This window comes from Lynx canadensis, chromosome F1 (assembly GCF_007474595.2).
Source record: "Lynx canadensis isolate LIC74 chromosome F1, mLynCan4.pri.v2, whole genome shotgun sequence".
Taxonomy (NCBI): domain Eukaryota; kingdom Metazoa; phylum Chordata; class Mammalia; order Carnivora; family Felidae; genus Lynx; species Lynx canadensis.
The window spans coordinates 27,457,192-27,478,953 of record NC_044319.2 but is presented as its reverse complement, the minus strand read 5'-3'; the positions used below and the strand labels follow the sequence as shown (position 1 = coordinate 27,478,953).

General features: G+C 35.6%; 1 protein-coding gene across 2 annotated transcripts in view; it reads right to left on the bottom strand.

Moving 5' to 3' along the window:
- Positions 1–21,762, bottom strand: part of ACBD6 (acyl-CoA binding domain containing 6) — a 205,634-nt gene that overhangs the window by 103,019 nt on the left and 80,853 nt on the right. For both annotated transcript variants that reach the window (XM_030302222.1, XM_030302221.1), the window contains exon 5: positions 15,191–15,296. In XM_030302222.1, coding sequence (XP_030158082.1) covers positions 15,191–15,296 — 106 coding nt within the window. The remainder of the gene's footprint in view (positions 1–15,190; positions 15,297–21,762) is intronic.

The following is a 21,762-nucleotide window of genomic DNA, read 5'->3' as shown; positions in this document are numbered from 1 at the left end:
AGGAGTCTGGATAAGTGTTTATCAATTTTATTTATCTTTTCAAAGAACCTCCTCCTGGTTTCATTGTGTTTTTCTTGTTTTCTTTTCTTTTTTTTTAGTCTTTAGGTCATCAGGTCATTTCTTTCTGCTCTGCTCTTTATTATTTCCTTTCTTCTATTCACTTTAGGCTTTGTTCTTCTTTTTCTAGTTCTTTTAGGTGTATGGTTAGATTGTTTATTTGAGCTTTTTCTTGTTTCTTGAGGCAGGCCTTTATTGCTATATATGTCCTTCTCAGAACTGCTTTTGCTGCATCCAAAAGATTTTGGACCTTTGTGTTTTCATTTTCATTTGTCTCCATGTATTTTTTTTTTCTTGACTTCGTTGACACTTTGGCTGTTTAGTATTATGTTGTTTAGACTCCACGTGTTTGTGTTTTTTCCAGTTTTTTTCTTGTAACTGATGTCTACTTTCATACTATTGTTGATGAGAAAAACGCATGGTGTGACTGCAATGTTCTTAAGTTAATTGAGACTTGTTTTGTGGCTTAACACAGGATCTGTTCTGGAGAATATCCCATGTGCACTTGAAAAAATGTACATTCTGTTGTTTTTGGATGGAATGTTCTGTATACATCTATTACAGCCATCTGGTATACTGCGTCATTCAAATATACTGCTTCTTTATTGATTTTCTGCCTAAAACTATCCATTGATGTAAGGGGGGTGTTAAATTTCCTACTATTACTGTATTACCATCAATTTCTCTCTTCATATCCATTAGCATTTGCTTTATGTATTTAGGTGCTCCAATGTTAGGTGCATAGATATTTACAATTCTTATATCTTCTTATTGGATTGATCCCTTTATCATTATGTAATGATGCTCTTCTATGTTCCATTAGTCTTTGTTTTAAAATCTATTTTGTCTGATAGAAGTATTGCTATCCTAGCTTGCTTTTTGCTTCCATTTGAATGGTAAATGTTTTCCCATCTTTTCACTTTCAGTCGTATGTATCTTTAGATCAGAGGTGAGTTTCTTATAGGCAGCATATAGATGGGTCTTTTTTTAATTTCTTTTAATGTTTGTTTATTTTTGAGAAAGAGAGAGACAGAGCACGAGCAGGGGAGGGGCAGAAAGAGAGACACACACACAGAATCCGAAGCAGGCTCTAGGTTCTGAGCTGTCAGCACAGAGCCTGACATGGGGCTTGAACTCACGAACCATGAGATTATGACCTGAGCTGAAGTCAGACGCTTCAAGGACTGAGCCACCCAGGCGCCCCAGACGGGCCTTGTTTTTTATCCACCTTGTCACCCTGTGTCTTTCAAATGGAGCATTTAGGCCATTAAAGTAATTATTGATAGGTATGTACTAAAAGATACAATGTCTTAAGAAAGACAAAGTAATATGTAAAACTGTAGGTTGATTATCCTAAGCATGCTTGATATAAAATGTTCTATGGAAAGAAGGTAGACTTTTCTAAATTAATTGGAACTCCTGAGTTGTACTCTGGAATCCATTATGCACTAGCCCAATGACTTACTTCAGCCTGATCCATTTCCTCACCTACGGAGTGAAGAAAACGATACTACTAAAACAGTAACACCAATAGTATTTGTTGAATGAATGAGCTATAAGATAATGCCTTATTAATTTTAAAGTAGTTTACACATGTAAAGAATAGTTTTCTTGAATTATTATGGTTACTTCTTCTGGTGAAAGAAACCTTGTGGATAAAATATGAATACTTAAATGTAGGTAGAAATCATAATCAGTATACCTAAATTTACCCAAATATATTCCTTAAAATGCAAGAAAATTTAATCAGTTTGAAACTAAGCATTGCTCATTAATATCCCAAATTTCGCTCTGAGATATCTTAAAAAACACTAACACAGTCTGCTAGTGCCTATCTTCAAATGTTGCACTTGCAAAACAGAATAGATGATAAACTGTTAGGAGACCAAGTACTAAATATGAAACACTAGTTTTAATCATTGTCTACCTAAGACTCACAGTCACTATCAACAAGTTAATTCTATTCTCCACGGTCAGAAAATCTTGATTTAGTTAATTAAAGAAGCTCACTTGGTCTAAAGAATAAAAAAACTCCTAGAAGCTAAGGGCTTTTCTGAAGAAATGAGTGATGCATAGTTTAACACTATTCTTTGAGGGTGGTAGTGATGTCATTTTTAAAGAATGGAATGTTTTTCTACATTAAGTAGAAATCTCTATGTCATTTTAGAAAAGATTTAAGAAGATGTAAGTTGGGACAAAGATGGTTTTAAAAGTAAAAACCACCTTTCAAGAAAGCTTTTCTAAACCCACTTTTTACTCTTTGTCTTTCAGACTCTGTTCAAGCACCTAGTAGTTCAACTAATTAAACCAGGTCTATTCTTGAAACAAACAAACAAAACAAAGCCAACTTCTTCCCTACAAATTATCCTTCTTTTTTTCTTTCATTTACTCAATTTGTTTATATTTACTTGTGAATATGTTTTCCTATAGGCTTATACAAAATCCAAAGACGCAGGAAAGAAGAAAATTTTTAAATGTGGGCAAATTAGTCACAATTTGTTATAGTAAGCTATTTTGTTCAGAGCCCAGTAAGAATTTTGTTTAATGAAGACAGTTCTAAAAACTAAGTAAAAAATGTATCGTTAAGTAAAGAGTCTCATATGTTAAAATTTCTGTAGCTCTTAATGTGTAGTGACCTGCTGTTATTAAGGCACGAATTCCAAAACCCTTAATATGGACAATCAGATATCCTGATAAGACTCGGGAAAAATACCAATGTATAAAGTATTCTATAGTTCTATTTAACTGTTTCATAGCTTTTACATTAAAAGAATCAGATAGAATTTCAAAGTCTCCATCTTCAACCTAATTTTAAGTGTACATTTTACGGCTATGAAGTTAAACTATTAATAAGAATTACTGCATAGTCAAAACGATGTGTGATATACTTACACAGAACACCTACCAAAACACCTAACAGTGAAGTAAGAAAACATAGTATTAATAAATCTAGTACTTTACCTCAAACTGTACAGATAATTTCTACTTCTTAACCAAGTTCCTGATTTCTCCGTAGGTTTAACCCAATAGGGTTATATCGACTAATGCTAAAATATAAATCTTTAGCTGTTGCAATGGGAAAGCAGACAAGCAACACATTTTACTGTTAATGGGAGATATATTTTAAATTTCCCATATGTGGTGCCAAAAATTTACTTTAAGAGAAACACCTATGACTGGACCTCAGTAGTGATTTTCACTTTAGATATATTTTCCAGAACGGTAGCACGAGTATAGCAATGTTTTAAGAGGATGATGTGCTCTCAGACATTTACACTATGCTTTTTAATACGTTTTTTGACCTGTGATGTAATTAATTTTTGTAACACATTATTTTAATGGTACACTAATTAACCTTGAATTAGAATGAATTCCCTGACAATGACTTTCTGTAGAAGTGCTGAAAATATCTTACATTAAGACCACCTAATGATTAATATCTTTATGCAGTATTAAGAAGCTCAAAACAAGAGCAAGATTAAACATACTTGTAAGTAAGCAAAGATAAATCAGGCTTTGGAATTTTTGCTTTCAAAATGTTCTATACTTAAAAGAACAAAGACCAGCACAACCAGGTGTCTGAATGCAATAACTCTTTACTTCAAATTATAAAGTTCCCTTAAACATGCTCTAATTTGAGATTATTAATTCAAGTAATAACATAAGCAGTAATTTGCAGAGATGCCAACCTCAAAACCATTCAGGACAAAATCACGAAGTAAACACCTGTGGTTTCTTTTCTTTCTCTTTGTTAACCACAAACACATCTGGACCAACACAATGCAATTATTAAATTATTTTAGATACAGGATTTACATCTTTCCTCCAAAAGAAAAACCATGAATTAGGAGCACATTAAAGCTGTAGTTGCTTACAGACTATCCAAATTCATAAAGTAGTTTGTGCATTTTTTATATAATTGCTTTATCTTCTATAAATGATAAAATCTCCTACACATTTTCAAATTAAATATATTTTTACTGCTACCACAAAAGGTGACAATCTTTGTTTCTAGTTTTAACAACTCTCTTAAAAAATATCTTACAAGTATTTAGGAGATTAGAGGGAAAGCCATTATTAAAAGGAATCTGTGGCCATAAGAAGACTTACAAGCACTATTTGGAGAGCTCTGGATAAATTCTGGAATTCAAATACAGTTAACACACAGGGGGTAAAAAAGAAAAGAGTTCTCATCTGTTAACCACGGGTGCAGATACTGTCCTACCTCAGACAGATGAATGACTTAAGTGCTTGGAAAGTGCAGGGTGGCAGCTAACCTATTAAGTGGTATTACTTTCATACCTTCTCGAAAATACAGAGCAGGTCTTAATATTTTAAATGCTTCTTTGATATCCTTAGTTACTTGCCCTTATAAACTGTAGAATTTTTTTTTTTTATAAACTGTAGAATTTTTTAAAACTAGATTTTCTCCTGATGTACAAATTAAACAAAAAGAGAATGCATTATAAAATGCATTCTTGATGTTCTTATAGTATTTTGTGAACAGACACAAAACATACACCATACAAAAACAAAAACCTGGCAAAATGGGTATGTTTACATTTCTAAGAGTTGTCACTTGCCATTCTGTGCAAATGAAATATGGTAAACAAATCGACTTGAATTTCTCTCTGCAAAAGAACTGTATTTAAATTGACAATTGTAGTAGAGGCTGACGTCAGCTACCAATAACCTTCCATGTCTCTATCTCCTCTATCCTATCCTTATCTTCCACCTTTTGCTGCTGCTGTAGCAGCTGGCTACAGTGACAATCCTCACCTGCAAGCACCAGAAACCACACAATGTCACAATCCCTCTCAATAATGAATCGACAATGTTGTTTCAAAAGCTTAAATACAGGGGCTCCTGGGCAGCTCAGTCGGTTAAGTGTCCGACTTCGGCTCAGGTCATGATCTCACGGTTTGTGAGTTCGGGCCCGGTGTCGGGCTCTGTGCTGACAGCTTGGAGCCTGTAGCCTGCTTCGAATTCTGTGTCTCCCTCTCTCTCTGCCCCTCCCCTGCTCATACTCTGTCTCTCAAAAATAAATAAATGTTAAAAAAAAATTAAAAAACAAAAAACAAAAAACTGAAATACAGGATTAGGACTGGGAGGCAGTTTAAGGTCTCCAAATGTACCTAGCATGGAAGCCAGCGGCTCCCTGTAGGATAATTTATTTACCAGCATTAAGAAGAACACCACACACCAATATGTGTGATACATATTTAAAATGGGCAACTGCTTGATCTCTTTCACTGGCTAAGATCTAAGGTAAAGAGAAATGGTGTTGCTGAGTTATCAGGGAATTGAGAAGGATTTAAAAAAAAATCTTTTCACAAGGAGTTACTAAGCCATGCTGGTAGCAACTTAAGAGTGAAGAAATAAGTAAAGGAGATATTACTTTATCCTGTATAAAATAAGTAATAATAGCAATAATAAGTTGCCATGAAAACAGCCCATGTGCCCATCACAAGACAATAGATTAAGTAATAATATATTATTTTGAGGGAATATTATTTGGCAATATAAAAAAAAAGAACTGATTTACACAACAAAATGGGTGAATCTCAAAAACATTACACTAAATGGAAGAAAACTTACACAAAAAGTATTATGATTCCATTTATATAAAGTTCTAGAACACATAAAATCAATCTATGGTAGAAAAAGTGTTAGAACAGTGGTTACCTTTCTGGAATTAGAAGAACAAACCAGCTGGGAAGGGGCATGAGGGAAATTTCTGGGGGTGATAGTAATGTTCTAGATCTTGACAGGAGCTTCAGTAACATAGGTATATGCATTTATCAAAATTAATCGAATGTGCAGTTAAGACTTGTGCATTTCACTGTTTGTAAATGCGATCTTAAAAATCAAACTAATACTGAATTGTAGTTAATATGATGCTGAAGCATTTAGATGGAAGCAAAATACTCTGAAATGCATCAAATGAGATAGATCGATTGATGGATAGAAAGGTGGATAGATACTTATAAAGCAAGCATAGTAAAATATTAGTGGTAGAATCTAGGTGGTAGGTATATAGATGTTCACTGTAAAACCCTTTCAACTTTGTTGTACATTTAAAACTTTTCATAATAAAGTGCTGGGAAAAAATGAAACAAAAATTTGTTACACCCACATTCACAGCAACATTATACATAACAGCCAAAATATGAAAGCAACTCAAGTGTCCAAGGACAGATATTTGGATAAACAAAATGTGGTATATACATACAATGCAATACTATATAAATACATATAAAAGGAAGGAAATTCTGACACACGCGAGAACATGGATGCACCTGAAGACGTTATGCTAAGTGAAACGAGCCAGTCATAAAGGACAAATATTTGTGATCCCATTTACATGAGATATCTATTTTTATTTTATTTATTTTATTTTTTTTTTCAACGTTTATTTATTTTTGGGACAGAGAGAGACAGAGCATGAACGGGGGAGGGGCAGAGAGAGAGGGAGACACAGAATCGGAAACAGGCTCCAGGCTCTGAGCCATCAGCCCAGAGCCCGACGCGGGGCTCGAACTCACAGACTGCGAGACCGTGACCTGGCTGAAGTCAGACGCTTAACCGACTGCGCCACCCAGGCGCCCCATACATGAGATATCTAAAGTAGTCAAATTCACAGAGATACAAAGTAGAATGGTGGTTGCCAGGGGGTGGAGATCAGGGAAGGATGGGGAGTTAGTGTTTAACCCAGAGTTTCAGGTGGAGAAGATGAAAAAGTTCTGGAGGTGGATGGTGGTGGTAGTTGCACAACAATGTGAACGTATTTAGTGCCACAGAACTGCACACTTAAAAATGGTTAAGATGGTAAATTTTATGTTATGTATGTGTTACCACAATAAAAATAAATAAAAAGTAAGTTGCCAAAAAGAGCATAAGATTTAAACTACTTTTACTATTTTTCTGATTTTGTATTAATTCTGAGTTTCTGATGTAAAGTTAGGCTACATTTTGAAATGGTGCTGCTGCATTAATGCAAATGAAACTAATATGACAGTTTAGAATGCACTTCTCAATTATTAGTGTGAATGAACAAATTCCTTCAAATACTATTTAAATCAAATAAATATACAACCGAAATAACATATACTCAAGTGTAGAGAGTTATTTAAAAAAATACATTTTGTTCCTTTCTCAAATCCTAAATAAAACCATAAATTTAGCCTCAGTGTATGGACTCTGCTTCTTAAACCTTTTGTTAGGTTTATGTTCTCAATTTTACCAGGTTTTTCAGCAGTTTCTAAGGCAAAAGCATGTAAATTATATTGTGATATGAGCCACAAATTCAAAACAAAGCAAGAAGGGAAAGGAGTGAAGAGAAAGGTAACTTCCTTCAAAGCATTTGAAAGAATCAATAAACATGGAAAATGGTACAGAAAAGTTAACTACAAAACTTTTTTGTTATGGGAAACACAATGTCCTAATTACTGTATCAGCTGGAAACACCACACAATTTTCTCATATTAGAAATACATGTCTTACCAAACCACAAGAGACTCTTAAATACAGAGAACAAACTGAGGGTGGACGGGGGTGTGGGGAGAGGGAAAATGGGTGATGGGCATTGAGGAGGGTACTTGTTGGGATGAGCACTGGGTATTGTATGTAAGCCAATCTGACAATAAATTATATTAAAAACAAAGAAATACATGCTTTACTATATTAGTAATTACAACTTGAATAAATTATACACACACACACACACCAGGAACTATACTTATTCATAATAAATTAACTTCATTATAAAATATGATTATTTTAAATACATTTTATATATAGGTTCACGTGCCATGATAGTTATAGATCCAAATATACATACATATATATTTCCAGCAGTATATGACTGTTTATTTCAATACGTGGAAATGCAAGCAAGTCATTTATGACTATAAATTAAATTTCTATGACTTTGACTTATCATTTTATGACTATAATTAAATTTCTTTATGAGCTTATAGCAAATTTTAAGTGCAATAAATGTAATTTTTAGTCATCTAAGGGCAAGAATGAAATTGGGCTGAACTTGCTGGATGAACATTTTAAATAAAGTCATATACCACCCCAAAGAATCCTAGGCAATCAGTAATGAAATCTCTCAAGCTCAAATATCAAATAGATAGACACAAAGAACTGGATGTCCTTTCAAAACTGTAATTGTCACCCAACTTATTATAGCAGGGAAATGCCTTTTTTTTTTAAATAAAGGGGTTAAAAGTATTTTGCTAGCAATTTAATTCTGACATTGCATACTTTTAGCTCATCATCAAGGCTTAACAAGTTGTTTTATTTGCTAGAGCTTTAAAAGTCATGAAGCAATACCATTTATTTTATTTAGGATGTTAAGTTTGATTCTAATTTTAAGCTCTCATTTCCCTCATGTTCTTAAATTAATTCATACCAATCCCTGATTAATAATAAAAGTCTTGCCATCAGTATTCAAGGCCCAGCCTGAGATGTCATGGCTGAGAGGGCAGAAATCTGCTTGGAGCAATGAGAGAACCCAACTGAATTCTTGGCGTCTCAGTCTATGAATGTGTAAGCACTTCATCTGTTCATGGAAACACAATGTTCTGGCAGGCTGGGGGTGAAGGTAGCTGCATGGGTAACAAACTGGAAGACCTGGGAAGCCATACTACACCAGAGTAACTGAATGACAGAAGCAATACATTTTATCAGTTCCTTTTATCTTAAAAAAAATTGTGTTAGTGGAAGCTATTTGTGTTCTAGACATTTTATTCCTACGACTGCTGTCCAATGATCTTTGCAAAGCTCATGTGTAGATTTGCCTTTTAGGACTATTTGATAAAAGAAATTGTTGCAAATCAGAGCATAACACTAGCAGGGTCAACTGGAAATTGTACGTCCTTCTTAAATCCAGTGGCAAAAAGAACACTCTCAGACCCCCATTTCCACTTAGCAATTATATGTATTTGACAACTCTGATTTAGTTCCTGTCTGTAAAATGAGGATAGCATCTACTTACAGGATTGTTGGGAAGATAAGTGAAAATACTCTGTGAACTAAAACACACACCATATAAAGTTTATTATTTGAAAGATGGAAAGTTCTCATAGGGAACATCTAGTACATGCACAATACATTCCAGGGAAAAAGTGACCTTGAAAAGTTAAGTGGACTTTGAGTTTCCAGTTCCAAATATAAGGAGGCTGAAAGTTGCCACTCCATCCTAACAACAAGCAAAATGCTGAACAGATTGAAAAATCAACTATTCTTGGATCGATAAGAGAGGGGAGGACACAGGGCAAATCACTGCCCCCAAGACTAAAGAGACAGACAGGTGACTCGACTTTGTAGAGCAGAGCTTCACAAGTGAAAACCACCCAAGGAACCAGTGCCAGGCAGAAAAACCGGACTATAATGACAAATTGCTAAAGGCTCAGTGCGGACAACTCTTGAGAGTTAAAAACTCCAGGGGGATCTACTCATGGTGGGGAAGGTAGAAATCTTTGTGAGATTTACCTCCGGGAGCTTGGCCAGGTTCCCAAAGTAACTTTCAAAGAAAACTCCCCTCCCACTTCTGGAGGGGGAAATGAATGCTTCTAAAATATGCCAGAGCACTCCGTTCTTAACAAGGCCTGCCTTCAGGGAAAACTAGTTAACTAGTGTCTAACTTGCTGGGGTATTATCAGAGCCAACTGACCTGGAGTAAGAGAAATACTCAAATCTAGCCCACTCTAGCCATCCTATTCCACCTAAGCAGGGAGGAAAAAAAGAAACACTTGTTGGGATTCACAGTCCAGACGCACGGACTCATTAAAGACTGAGACCTAATCATAGGACAACAGAGCCCTTCCCCTCCCCCACGCCTTGCCACCACATTACTAAAGGACTATTTTAAAAAGTTCCCTTTACCTGGTATATGATGTATAGCTATCAGTAAAAATTACAAAGCATACCAAAGGGCAAAAAACACAATTCAAAGACAGCAATTAGTGGAACCAAACATGGCAAAGATACTGGAATTATCAGGCTAAGAATTTAAAACTATGATTAATATGCTAAAAACTCTAACAGATAAAATGGACAGCGTGCAAGAACAGATGGACAATGTAAGCCAGGAGATAGAAATCCTAAAGAAGAACAAAAAGAAATGCTAGAGATTAAAAAAAAATAGTAACAGAAATAAAGAATGCCTTTGATGGGCTTACTAGTGGCCTGAATACAGCTAAGGAAAGAATCTCTGAGCTAGAAGATATATCCAACAGAATCCTAAAAAACTGAAAAGCAAAGAGAACAAAGACTGAAAAAAAAAACAGAATAGAATATCCAAGTACTGTGTAAAAACTACAAGAGGTGTGACGTATACATAATGGGGACACCAGAAGGAGAAGAAACAAAAGGCACAGAAGAAGAATATAAAACAATGACGATTTCCTGCAAATGAATGCTGCACACCAAGCCACAGATCCAGGAAGGTCAGGGGCGCACGGGTGGCTCAGTCAGTTAAGCATCTGACTTCGGCTCAGGTCATGATCTCATGGTTCACAGGTTCAAGCCCTGTGTCAGGTTAGGCAATGATGGTGAGGAGGCTGTTTGGGCTTCTCACTCTCTGCCCCTCCCCTGCTCTCACTTTCTCTCTCTCATGATAAATAAAAATAAACGAAAATATGTATATATATTACATGTGTATATACATGTAATATATATATATATACATGTATATACACATGTAATATATATATACATGTATATATACATGTTATATATATATATATATATATGTCAAAAAACCTACACCTAGACACATTATTTTCAAATCATAAAAAGTCAAAGACAAAGAAAAATACTAAAAGAAGTCAGAGGAAAAAAATCCTTACTTATAAATGAACAAAGATAAGAATTACATCTGATTCCTCCTCAGAAACCATGCAGACAATAAGAGAGTGGAGTGAAATATTTTAAGTGTTTTGAAAAAAAAGCTCCACCAACCTAGAATTATGTATCCTGAGAAATTCTCCTTCAAAAATGAAGGCAAACAAAAATTGAGGGAATTTGTTGTCAGCAGACTTTGGAAAAATGTTAAAAGAAGTTCTTTAGAGAGAAGGAAAATAATAACTTGGATCTACATAAAGAAAACGAGAAGAGAGAAGAAGCAATAAGTGAAGGCAAAATAAAAACTTTTGTTTTCTTATTTTTCATTGATCTAACAGATAACAGTTTGTTATGTGTGTCCAGTATTGTTTAAGTACTTTATACACATTAACATAATCCTCAAAACAACGCTAACACAGGTACCATCACAATCCCCATTTTACACATTAGGAAACTGAGACACAGAATAAACGTGACAAAAGTCACATAGCTAGGAAATGATAGTGCCAAGACTTGAACCCATGTAGTCTAGCTCACCACAATTATACTGCTTCTAATTATTCACTGAATCATTCATTAGTTCATCAAATATTTATTGAGCATATTGAGTGGAATATGCCAAAAACTCTGATAAAACATTTTCAACAAGGAAGATGTCAAAATATTTATCTTTCTCAAGAAGCTACTGAAAGAAATGCGCCATCAAAACTGTGAACCAAATAAAAAAGGAAGCTACTGAAGGAGACACTTCATCCAAACAAGGAAGTAAACAATAAAAGATAAAGACCCAGGATCCAGAAAACAGAAGAATCCAGGAGAGAAGGGAAGAGAATTCCCAGGACAGTGGTAAAGCATCATTCCAGGATGACATCTATGCAACAGGCCTAGAGAGCAACCAATGGAGATTAAAGAAGAAAGGAGAGTTCCAGAAGGGCTACCACTAAAACAATATGGGATTGATTACCTGATGTGTTTGCACATCTGCAGAGAAGACCTCTTTTGGGCAATTTGAGGAAAGAATTAATGATAGAAACACAGAAGATATAACACAAAAAACAAAAAAGAAGCAACTATTAGCCTTACGAAAAACAGAATGCTGTGCCATGGTATATAGACTGCATTATTCATAATTTATAATTATTCATTTCCTTCCCACCATTGCACCATAATCAGAATAGGCTTTCTACCATACAGACTTGGAGTTTGGCCTCATGACTTGCTTTGGCTGAAGGAATGTGAGTAGATGTGACACATGCTACTCCCACGCGGAAGTTTTAAATGTATGCGTGGGGTCTGATTCTGTCTGCCTTTAGTTCTGCCCCAGATAGTGTTTATCCACTAAGACTGGATCTCAGTATGAGAATGAGAAGACAGCTGAATTAAGATGAACTGAACCCAAATAAGGCTAGCAAACCCAGCTGAGCCTGGACTGATCCCAAACTCTTTTGAAATATGAGCAAGAAATAAATGTAGTTATTAGCCACTGAAATCTGGCTAACAGCAAAAGCTGACTAGTACATACAGTACCACCTATGGCTCAGCAATGAACATAATTTACATAGTAATAACAACATAATTACTTTATAGCTATATTACAATTATAAAATAATATTTTAACATTGATTCTATAGAGATGCAATCAGAAAGCTGAAACTAAAAGTTGTGATATAGTTGGTTAGGAGGGTGGGGAGAGAAGGAGTGGGGAATATGAGTAAAACAGCTAAATCCTAATAAAACATAGAGGAAAATCAATAATGTCAAGAGATATAAGTATATTATTTAGAATTATGCAGGTAAGTTGCAAAAGAAACAACTAAAAGAATTGAAAGTTTTTGCCTCAAGGGAGCTAGAATCAATGTGAGAAGGGTGCAAGCAAAGGAATACGTTTTTTTGTTATAAGACTTATAGTACTAATTTTCTTTGAACTACCTGCATGTATTAATTTTATAAAAATCTTTTTTTTTTAATATATGAAATTTATTGTCAAATTGGTTTCCATACAACACCCAGTGCTCATCCCAAAAGGTGCCCTCCTCAATACCCATCACCCACCCTCCCCTCCCTCCCACCCCCCATCAACCCTCAGTTTGTTCTCAGTTTTTAACAGTCTCTTATGCTTTGGCTCTCTCCCACTCTAACCTCTTTTTTTTTTTTTTTTCCTTGCCCTCCCCCATGGGTTCCTGTTAAGTTTCTCAGGATCCACATAAGAGTGAAACCATATGGTATCTGTCTTTCTCTGTATGGCTTATTTCACTTAGCATCACACTCTCCAGTTCCATCCACGTTGCTACAAAAGGCCATATTTCATTTTTTCTCATTGCCACGTAGTATTCCATTGTGTATATAAACCACAATTTCTTTATCCATTCATCAGTTGATGGACATTTAGGCTCTTTCCATAATTTGGCTACTGTTGAGAGTGCTGCTATGAACATTGGGGTACAAGTGCCCCTATGCTGATTTTATAAAAATCTTAACTCACAAGTACAAAAATAAAAAACAATAAAATCAAGGAAAGCAGTCACACCTGATATAGTGGGACAAAAATGTAGTCTAATCCAGAAAGGCAAAAAAACCCATCCTAGTGGGAATCAAAAGACCTGGTTTTAGGGGCACCTGGGTGCCTCAGTTGGTTAAGTGTCTGACTCTTAATTTCGGCTCAGGTCATGATCTTACAGTTGGTAGGATTGAGCCCCATGTCGGGCTCTGCGCGGACAGTACAGAGCCTGCTTGGGATTCTCTCTCCCCCTCTCTCTCTGCCCCTCCCCTGCTCACACACGTGTGGACATGCAGGCCCTCTCTCTCAAAAATAGACATAAAAAAAACAAAGCCTAAAAAAAAACCGACCTGGTTTTATTATTTCACAATCTACTTTTCTCCACCCACATCTCTCTTAGCTGTTTGTTTCATTACTTAGGGGAGAACACAACTGTTACTGGTCCCCCTTTACTGCAGAATTATAGTCTTATATTTTCAGTTCCAGATGTCATTGACAATATGTATTACAGGAAAGATATCGCCTGAAAATGAGGTAAAAATAAGGCCTAACCTGTATAAAGAGCTCTCAATTAATACATACATTGATTATTTATCTACTCCTCACATTATCTATGATCACTGCAAGAAGCACCTCCTAACAATCACCACCTTTCGGTCATTTCAATCATTTTACACTGCATTATCAAAGAGCAAGTAAAATGATTAAAACTGAATTAGTAAATTTTATTCCCTATTTTAACAACTGTAACTCAGGGACAGTTTAAGCTCTGTATGTCAACAGTTTTATTCACAAACCAAATAAATTAAAAAGTAATATATTTTACAAAATAATTTAGTACAGACTCCCTTTAAGTAGCGGGCTCACATTTAAATGAATGGATTTACCAAAATTCTGACACACAGTATTCTAGAAATATATTTACTGAGCAAAGGACAATATACTTGGTCAAAATGCAATGACAGTGGGGCGTCTGTGTGGCTCAGTTGGTTAAGCATCTGACTTCAGCTCAGGTCATGATCTCACGGTTTGCGAGTTCGAGCCCCACGCTAGTCTCTGTGCTGACAGCTCAGAGCCTGGAGCTGCTTCAGATTCTGTGTCTCCCTATTTCTCTGCTTCCAAATAAATAAACATTAAAAAAAAATCTTTAGGGGTGCCCGGGTGGCTCCATTGTTTAAGTGTCCGACTTCAGCTCAGGTCATGATCTCACAGTCCATGAGTTTGAGCCCTGCGTTGGGCTCTGTGCGGACAGCTCAGAGCCTGGCGCCTGCTTCGGATTCTATGTCTCCCTCTCTCTCTGACCCTCCCCCATTCATGCTCTGTCTCTCTCTGTCTCAAAAATAAACAAACATTAGTGCTCACTTCGGCAGCACATATACTAAAAATAAACAAACATTAAATTAAAAAAAAAGTCTTTTAAATCTTTAAATAAAAAAAGTACAATGATAGAAGTTGTGATGATAGAAGATGTGAAAACTATTTAAAAATATTTTTATATAATCTATAGATTTCACTTATTAAGTTAACAGTCTCTCCCTTTATTGTGAAGAAACAAGTTACTTGACTGCACCAAGCTTCAGCTAGTAACTTATACAACATCAACAGAAAGATGATGGACACATACATAGAAAGCATCTTAACTGAGTGACACTATCTCACATAAATATTCTGATACAATCTTACACTGTATTTTGAGTTGTAGTTCATAAGCCATTTCGAAAAAAAACACTGGGGCAGAACAGCAGGGATAAAAAAAAAATTAACAAGGCATGTTTTCCATACCTCTTCATCTTTCATATTCACATCCATATTTTTCGATTTGATGACTTTGGTTATATGGTCAATGTTGTTTTCCCTGCAGTAATCAAATATGTTTTTGTCTTCTTCCCTAATTAGAGTAAAAATAAAAAGTGTTTTACTAGGTAATTCATAAAAGTTACATATTTTTAACATAACTTGTTTACTGCTGACAAACATCAATGGAATTTCTGTTTTCATGAAGAATTTTACATGAACAATAATGGATTTTCCATAAGACATAATATATCCCATCTCTAAAGTTGTTAGCAACTATAATTACAGGGAAAAGTTTCATCTGCTTTAACAAGTTACACTAATACAATGATATGACACTTTAGTACATTTTTCTCAGCGCTCTTCCTCTCCCCAGTTCCTTTTTACATACTGACAGGCACAAATTTCCTGACTCAGAATTTTCAGTAGTAGCACTGCAGTAACAAGGTTACTATTGTCTATACAGAGGTTTTAAAAAATCAGGACACAGCTTATTACTTTTCTTACAGGATAACAGAATAAGCTGATTGCTGCTACTCAAGTTCATGCAAACACACACTCACACACACACACTAATGTAATTTTCTTAAAGGAAAGACAAAAAGCAATTTTCCTAAGGAAAAGATAATTAAAACATCACAAAATTCACAATCTTTTATGAGATATTAGAAACAAAGACTAGGAACAAAAACTGGGAAGCATACTATGTACAAGTGCTCTTCTAAGTATACTGATCGACTAAATTCATTCACTCTTATCCAACAACTTCACACAAAAAAGAAACAGGTAAGGAGAAACTATATGACCTGCCAAATGGCATCACATTTATTGAAGGTAGAACAAGAGCTAGAACTCACTCAGATCAGCTGATTTTGTATATGGTATGTTTTTCTATTGTATTGAGCTACATCTAGACTAGCCAGCTAGTCTATTCTACAACCTAATGTAGAAGTTAACATGAGAGCTAGGAGTTCTCTGAAACAGTATACAGAATTGTGTAAATGTGTGTGCATTTTTCTGAGCGTGCTGTGTGTATGTGGGGGTAAGGGATAGCATCAATGAGAGTCTCAAAAAATCAGTAATTCTCAAAAGGACCAGTAATTTGGAATATTATCCATGAAACTGTTCTATATGTGGACTACACATTCTGGACAGGCATAAAAGAATGCAAGATGAATTTCAAAAATTATACTAATATGTTTTACAACCTGCAGGGCCATAGCTTCTATTCATCACTAATGCAAGCACTTGGCCATAGGAGTCTTCCTATCTTAAAAGCCAATTTAAATACCTTATACCCTATAAAAAGTTATTTCCACTCAGAGGTAATTAACTTAAAACACACTACTTTAGCATTAACCATCTAAGCTTTCCTTATGCAAGTGATGTATTTAACTGGGCACCTACTACATGCAAAGGCACTGGGCAAGATTCCGTTTAGTAACAGATGAACAAGAAACTTTACATTCAATACAGTTAGGATGATAAAATCCATATACAATTAACGTAAAATAAAAATGGATCTTTAAAAAGGCTTATACGAGTACACAGGGGAAACAGCCTGCTTTAAGCTGGAGAAAAAGAGGTAGATTTCCAGGAAGAAAAAGAACGTATGGTCTCTCAAAAATGTCCATTTTACAGAAGAGAAAACGCTTTTCCAGATCACTTTTTCTGAAAGAAAATAGCTAAGTCTGAGGCCAAAACCCCAGAAAGGAGAAGTATGATTTTTAAAATTAAGGCTGCATATAATACCACTTCAGCTATATTTATCACACACAAACAAACCACTGTTTCTATGAAAAAGCATATTAAGAATTCTGACTTGGGAATAAGAGGGACCTGTTTTCCTCCAATCCAATAAGACAGAGCACTCTAATTCAAGAGGCAGCAACTTTATGAGAGAAAGGACTGTATCATTTGAAGTCATAACAAAAAATACACTATTCCCTAGTTGTTTTGAACTTGGAAATAATGGAAAGTTAGTGGTGAGGAACAGAAAGGAAAGTAAGGAAGATCCCTGGGATGTAAGTTACCCATACCCAGTAACGCATAAGGGTTATTCATAGATGAGAGGATTTTCTGAATCTATGAGGTCTCTCTTCCTGAATCCCAAATGTGTATGTATACTTAGGCCATAAGCAGTAAAAGAGTAAATATAGTACAAACTTATTTAAAATTTTATTTTACTCATTTTACATTTTCAATATTTACTATATGTAGCACTTACATAAATTATTTTGTTTTGATATGTGAATGTTTTGGAGGGCAGGAACATTTTTTTTTTATCTGAATACCAGTTTATCATCTGTTATCACCACAAAGTATGTCGGGCACATAAAGGACTTAAAAAATACTTATGGGTAGAATACACAATGCAAATTAAATATGAAAAAGAAATTTAGTAAAATCACCACAAATGTATTACAAAGTTAAGTGACTAAGATAAAAAAGAAAATTGACACTCTTGGGCTTAGTTGCTAATACAGTTCTCCCTGCTCCAAGTTTTGACTCTCTTCCATGCCAGCAACCAAGCTGTCTTTATACAATGTCACCACCTAGTGTCCCAAATGAAGAAACATCTGGAGCAACAACTTTCCACATCTCTTTTCTTGTCAGCAAGATTACGTACAGTTTACAAATCAAATTCTCTTTTCCCCTCTACATTTCCCTGTTAATAAAGTATTCCATGGGCAATCTTTTCCTCTATAAACACACTTACTTTAAATAAAACGTGCAAATGAACTCAGCCATTACCAAATACAGTAGAGCCTAAATAAATGTTAGTTCTCTTCCACATCTTCTCACTTTATCTTCCTTTCTCTCATAATTCTTGGCCAGCTATCTTCCTCTCTTTGCTGAATATGAGTGATAACATGACCATATCCATTCTCTATGGATAAGCATGAGTTATGGCCAAGATGCTACCCTCAAAGATATCCCAATACCCCTAGCAAAAGACAGAATGTCTCTCTCTACTCCACATTTTTGGAAATTGACAGAATACACAATTGTGTATCTGAAGGGAAGAAAAGTCACTGGTTTTCTCTGAAATTCTTTTGAAATATGAGAACACACCCTTATGGAAAGAGGAATGGTGTTTAAGTATGGTTGTCTTTCATCAATTATAGGAAGAACAGATCTTTGCACACTCATAAAAATATTATCTGTACCACTTTCTACAAAGATTGCATTTTCCTACCAAAAGAATATTTCAGGGGTGCCTGAGTGGCTCAGTCAGTTAAGTGTCCGACTCTTGATTTCGGCTCAGGTCATGATCTCACAGCTTGTGAGATTGAGCCTCCCAATGGGTTCTGCACTGACAGCATGGAGCCTGCTTGGGATTCCCTCCCTCCCTTCCTCCTTCCTCCTTCCTCCTTCCTCCTTCCTCCTCCTCCCCCCTCCTCCTCCTTCTTCTTTTCTCTCTCTCTCTCCCCCCCTCCCCCACTCTCGCACATGCTCTCTCTCAAAAATAAACAAACAAAGAATACTTCAAACAGGTCTCATAACAGGCCACCTAAAGTCCATTAGCTACTATTTCACCTATTCTATAGAATTAAAAAAACACATTTATGGGACTAGCTCAGATATCTATTTCCTAGATACATTCAATAAATATTCAATTCAATTTATATATTAAGCAACTCACAATCAGATAAAAATAGGCAATGAAAAATTATTTAAAGAAGGAAAACACAGAGTAAGCCAGTACCCACACAAATATAAATAAACAAATGTCACTAATCCTCAAACTAAGGAATGTGGACCTGTATGCTCTGTGGAGGCACATAAAGACCTTTACAGGAATATGCAGGTAATTGGGACGCTGGGGTGGCTCAGCTGGTTGAGTGTCCAACTCTTGATTTTGGCTCAGATCATGATCCCAGGATCATGGGACCAAGCCCCATGTTGGGCTCTGAGCTGAGCATGGAGCCTGCTTGAGATTCTCTCTCTCTCCCCACCCCACCCCCCCGTCCCTCTCCCCTTCACACTCTCTCACTAAAATAAAATAAAAAAATTTAAACAATAAAATAAATAAAGGGATATGCAGGTATGAAAATTTTAAGCTAAAAAAGAAAAGAAAAATTTTAAGTGAATCAATTTACAGCTCAAACTTGGAAAAAATGCATTTTTTTTTTCCTTAACTGATCTACCTGAAGAAACTACTGTGGTAAATATTTTATCACCATTCTCCTTCTCAAAATTCCCTCTGCTCTGATCACACCCCTCCTAGTTTATATAAGAAAGGCATATACCTCTCTCCTTAGTATGGTATACTTGTAAGAAGTATAACCAAAAGACTTTGCTAAGACTTAGCAATGACTATTAATTAAGCCTGTTACTCTTTTGCTTAGAAATACTCTGTTTAACTAATATACTGGAAAAGGTTTAGGGGAAAAAATCAGACGTAGGTTGTATTAGCCCAAGATAGAAAACCTTCCTTGGTACTAAATAAAGGGACAATTCTGGTGAAAAATTGGCGTTGGGAAACATTCTATAGCTAAGGTTAGAGAATGGAAGGGCTGAAATAAACAAAGCTAAAAACAGACGATGCTGATCTCTGTCTCATTTTAATAAAAAGTAATATTTTGTGTTAAAACTATTTTTAAAAGCTTCACCCACCTCATTAAGACCTATTTTCGATTAAAGTTTACTTATGTTTAATAATTTTTTAATAATATTTATGATGTATGTTGATCAGCTGTGTAGGAATAATTACAATGATGGGGCACCTGGGTGGCTCAGTCGGTTAAGCATCTGACTTCAGCTCAGGTCATGATCTCACAGTTTGTGAGTTCGAGCCCCATGTTGGGCTCTCTGCTGTCAGCACAGAGCCCCCTTTGAATCCTCTGTCCCCTCTCTCTCTGCCTCTCTCCTGCTCTCATGCACATGCTCTCTCAAAAATAAAACAAAACATTAAAAACAAAAAAAGGAAGAATTAAAGTGATAACTCAAATGGGAAAAGATTTAATGCACAGTTCTGGGTCAAAGAAAATTACATTTTTAAAAAGTCCAACTTATATACATATTTTTGTTACAGAGAATTATGATAGTGCAATAAGATTACATAAAAATGTATTACTTTAAAATACAATTGTGTGGGAGAAGTAGAATTAAAGGAGAAAAAGGAATGACATAAAATTTCTGTTAAAGACCCTATTCATGTATTTTTAAATCAAGATCAGAATTTTAATTAAACTTTTTATTTTGAGACAATTGAAGATTCACATGCAATATAAGAAATAATACAGAGAGATCTTGCGTACCATTTCCCAGCTCCTCTCAATGGTAGCATGCTCATGTACTTTAAAAAACGGATTATAGGGGCACCTGGGTGGCTCAGTCAGTTGAGTATCAACTCTTCATTTCAGCTCAGGTCATGATCTTGCAGTTGTGAGACATAGTCCTGGGACAGGCTCCACAATGGGCGGTGCAGCCTGCTTAGGATTCTTTCTTTCCCTCTCCCTCTGCCCCTCCACCACTCTTGCTCTCTCTCTCAAAAAAACAAAGCAAAACTTTTTAAAAATGGATTATCATTATAGTATTTAGATTCACCTAAAAGAGTGATCTATTTACTTTAAAATTTCATTATTTGCACAGGGTGCTTACATGGTTCAGTTGGTTAAGTGTCTGATTCTTGGTTTCAGCTCAGGTCATGATCTTATGGTTGTGAGATAGATAGAGCTCTGTGTCAGGTTCTGCACTGAGTGTGGAGCCTGCTTAAGATTCTCTCTCTCCCTTCCCCTTGCCCCTCCTCCACTCACAAGCTTGCACTCTCTTTCAAAATAAAATCTCTTCTTATAAAATCCATTATTTACAAAACACCAGAAATTGTGCCCTTTGTAATACACTTAAACTTTTAAATAAGAATTTTAGATGTTATCATAAAATTCTAAAGGAGAACATAGTCTTCCAAAATTCTCTTAGGGACTACAATAGCAAAAAGTTGTTTTGAGTGTCAAATTAGCCCAATATTCTATAAAGTAGAGGCCTGAAATAAGGAGTGGGCTAATCCACTAAGGATGATCAAATAAAGCACTACAGAAGAGTTGACGTTACAGCCTATCTCTCTGGAAGATGAACTGACCAGCCAGCCAGCTGGGTTACTGAAGAACAGAAAGAATATTCCAAAGAACAGAAAGAAAAGGAAAAGCATCAACAACAAAAAGCGCTCAAGAGTGTTGAGAGATAAATTAGATACCAGATATAGACCCAAAGAGCTACTGGAGTCAGACACTAACCTTAGCATATCTAAAACAAACCAACCAACCTGAAAAGGCAACTATCCTCAGTAGGAGGTATGGTTAGCAATAAACCATAGGAGGGGAAAAGTGAAGCCAATTTTGAACTCGGACCAAAAGAAACAATTAATTTGAGGGGGAAAAAAATCCTGAGTTATTTCTCTGCTGGGAGACAGTTTGTTCAAGAGGCTTCATTAGAACCTTGGTTAAAGCAACTCTTAAAATGGTTCACCTATTTACATATTCACAAATGGTCGCCTATTAATCTGTCTGTCTGGGTTCCTGAATACTTAGAGGGTACCCAGGGTATCTAAACACTTG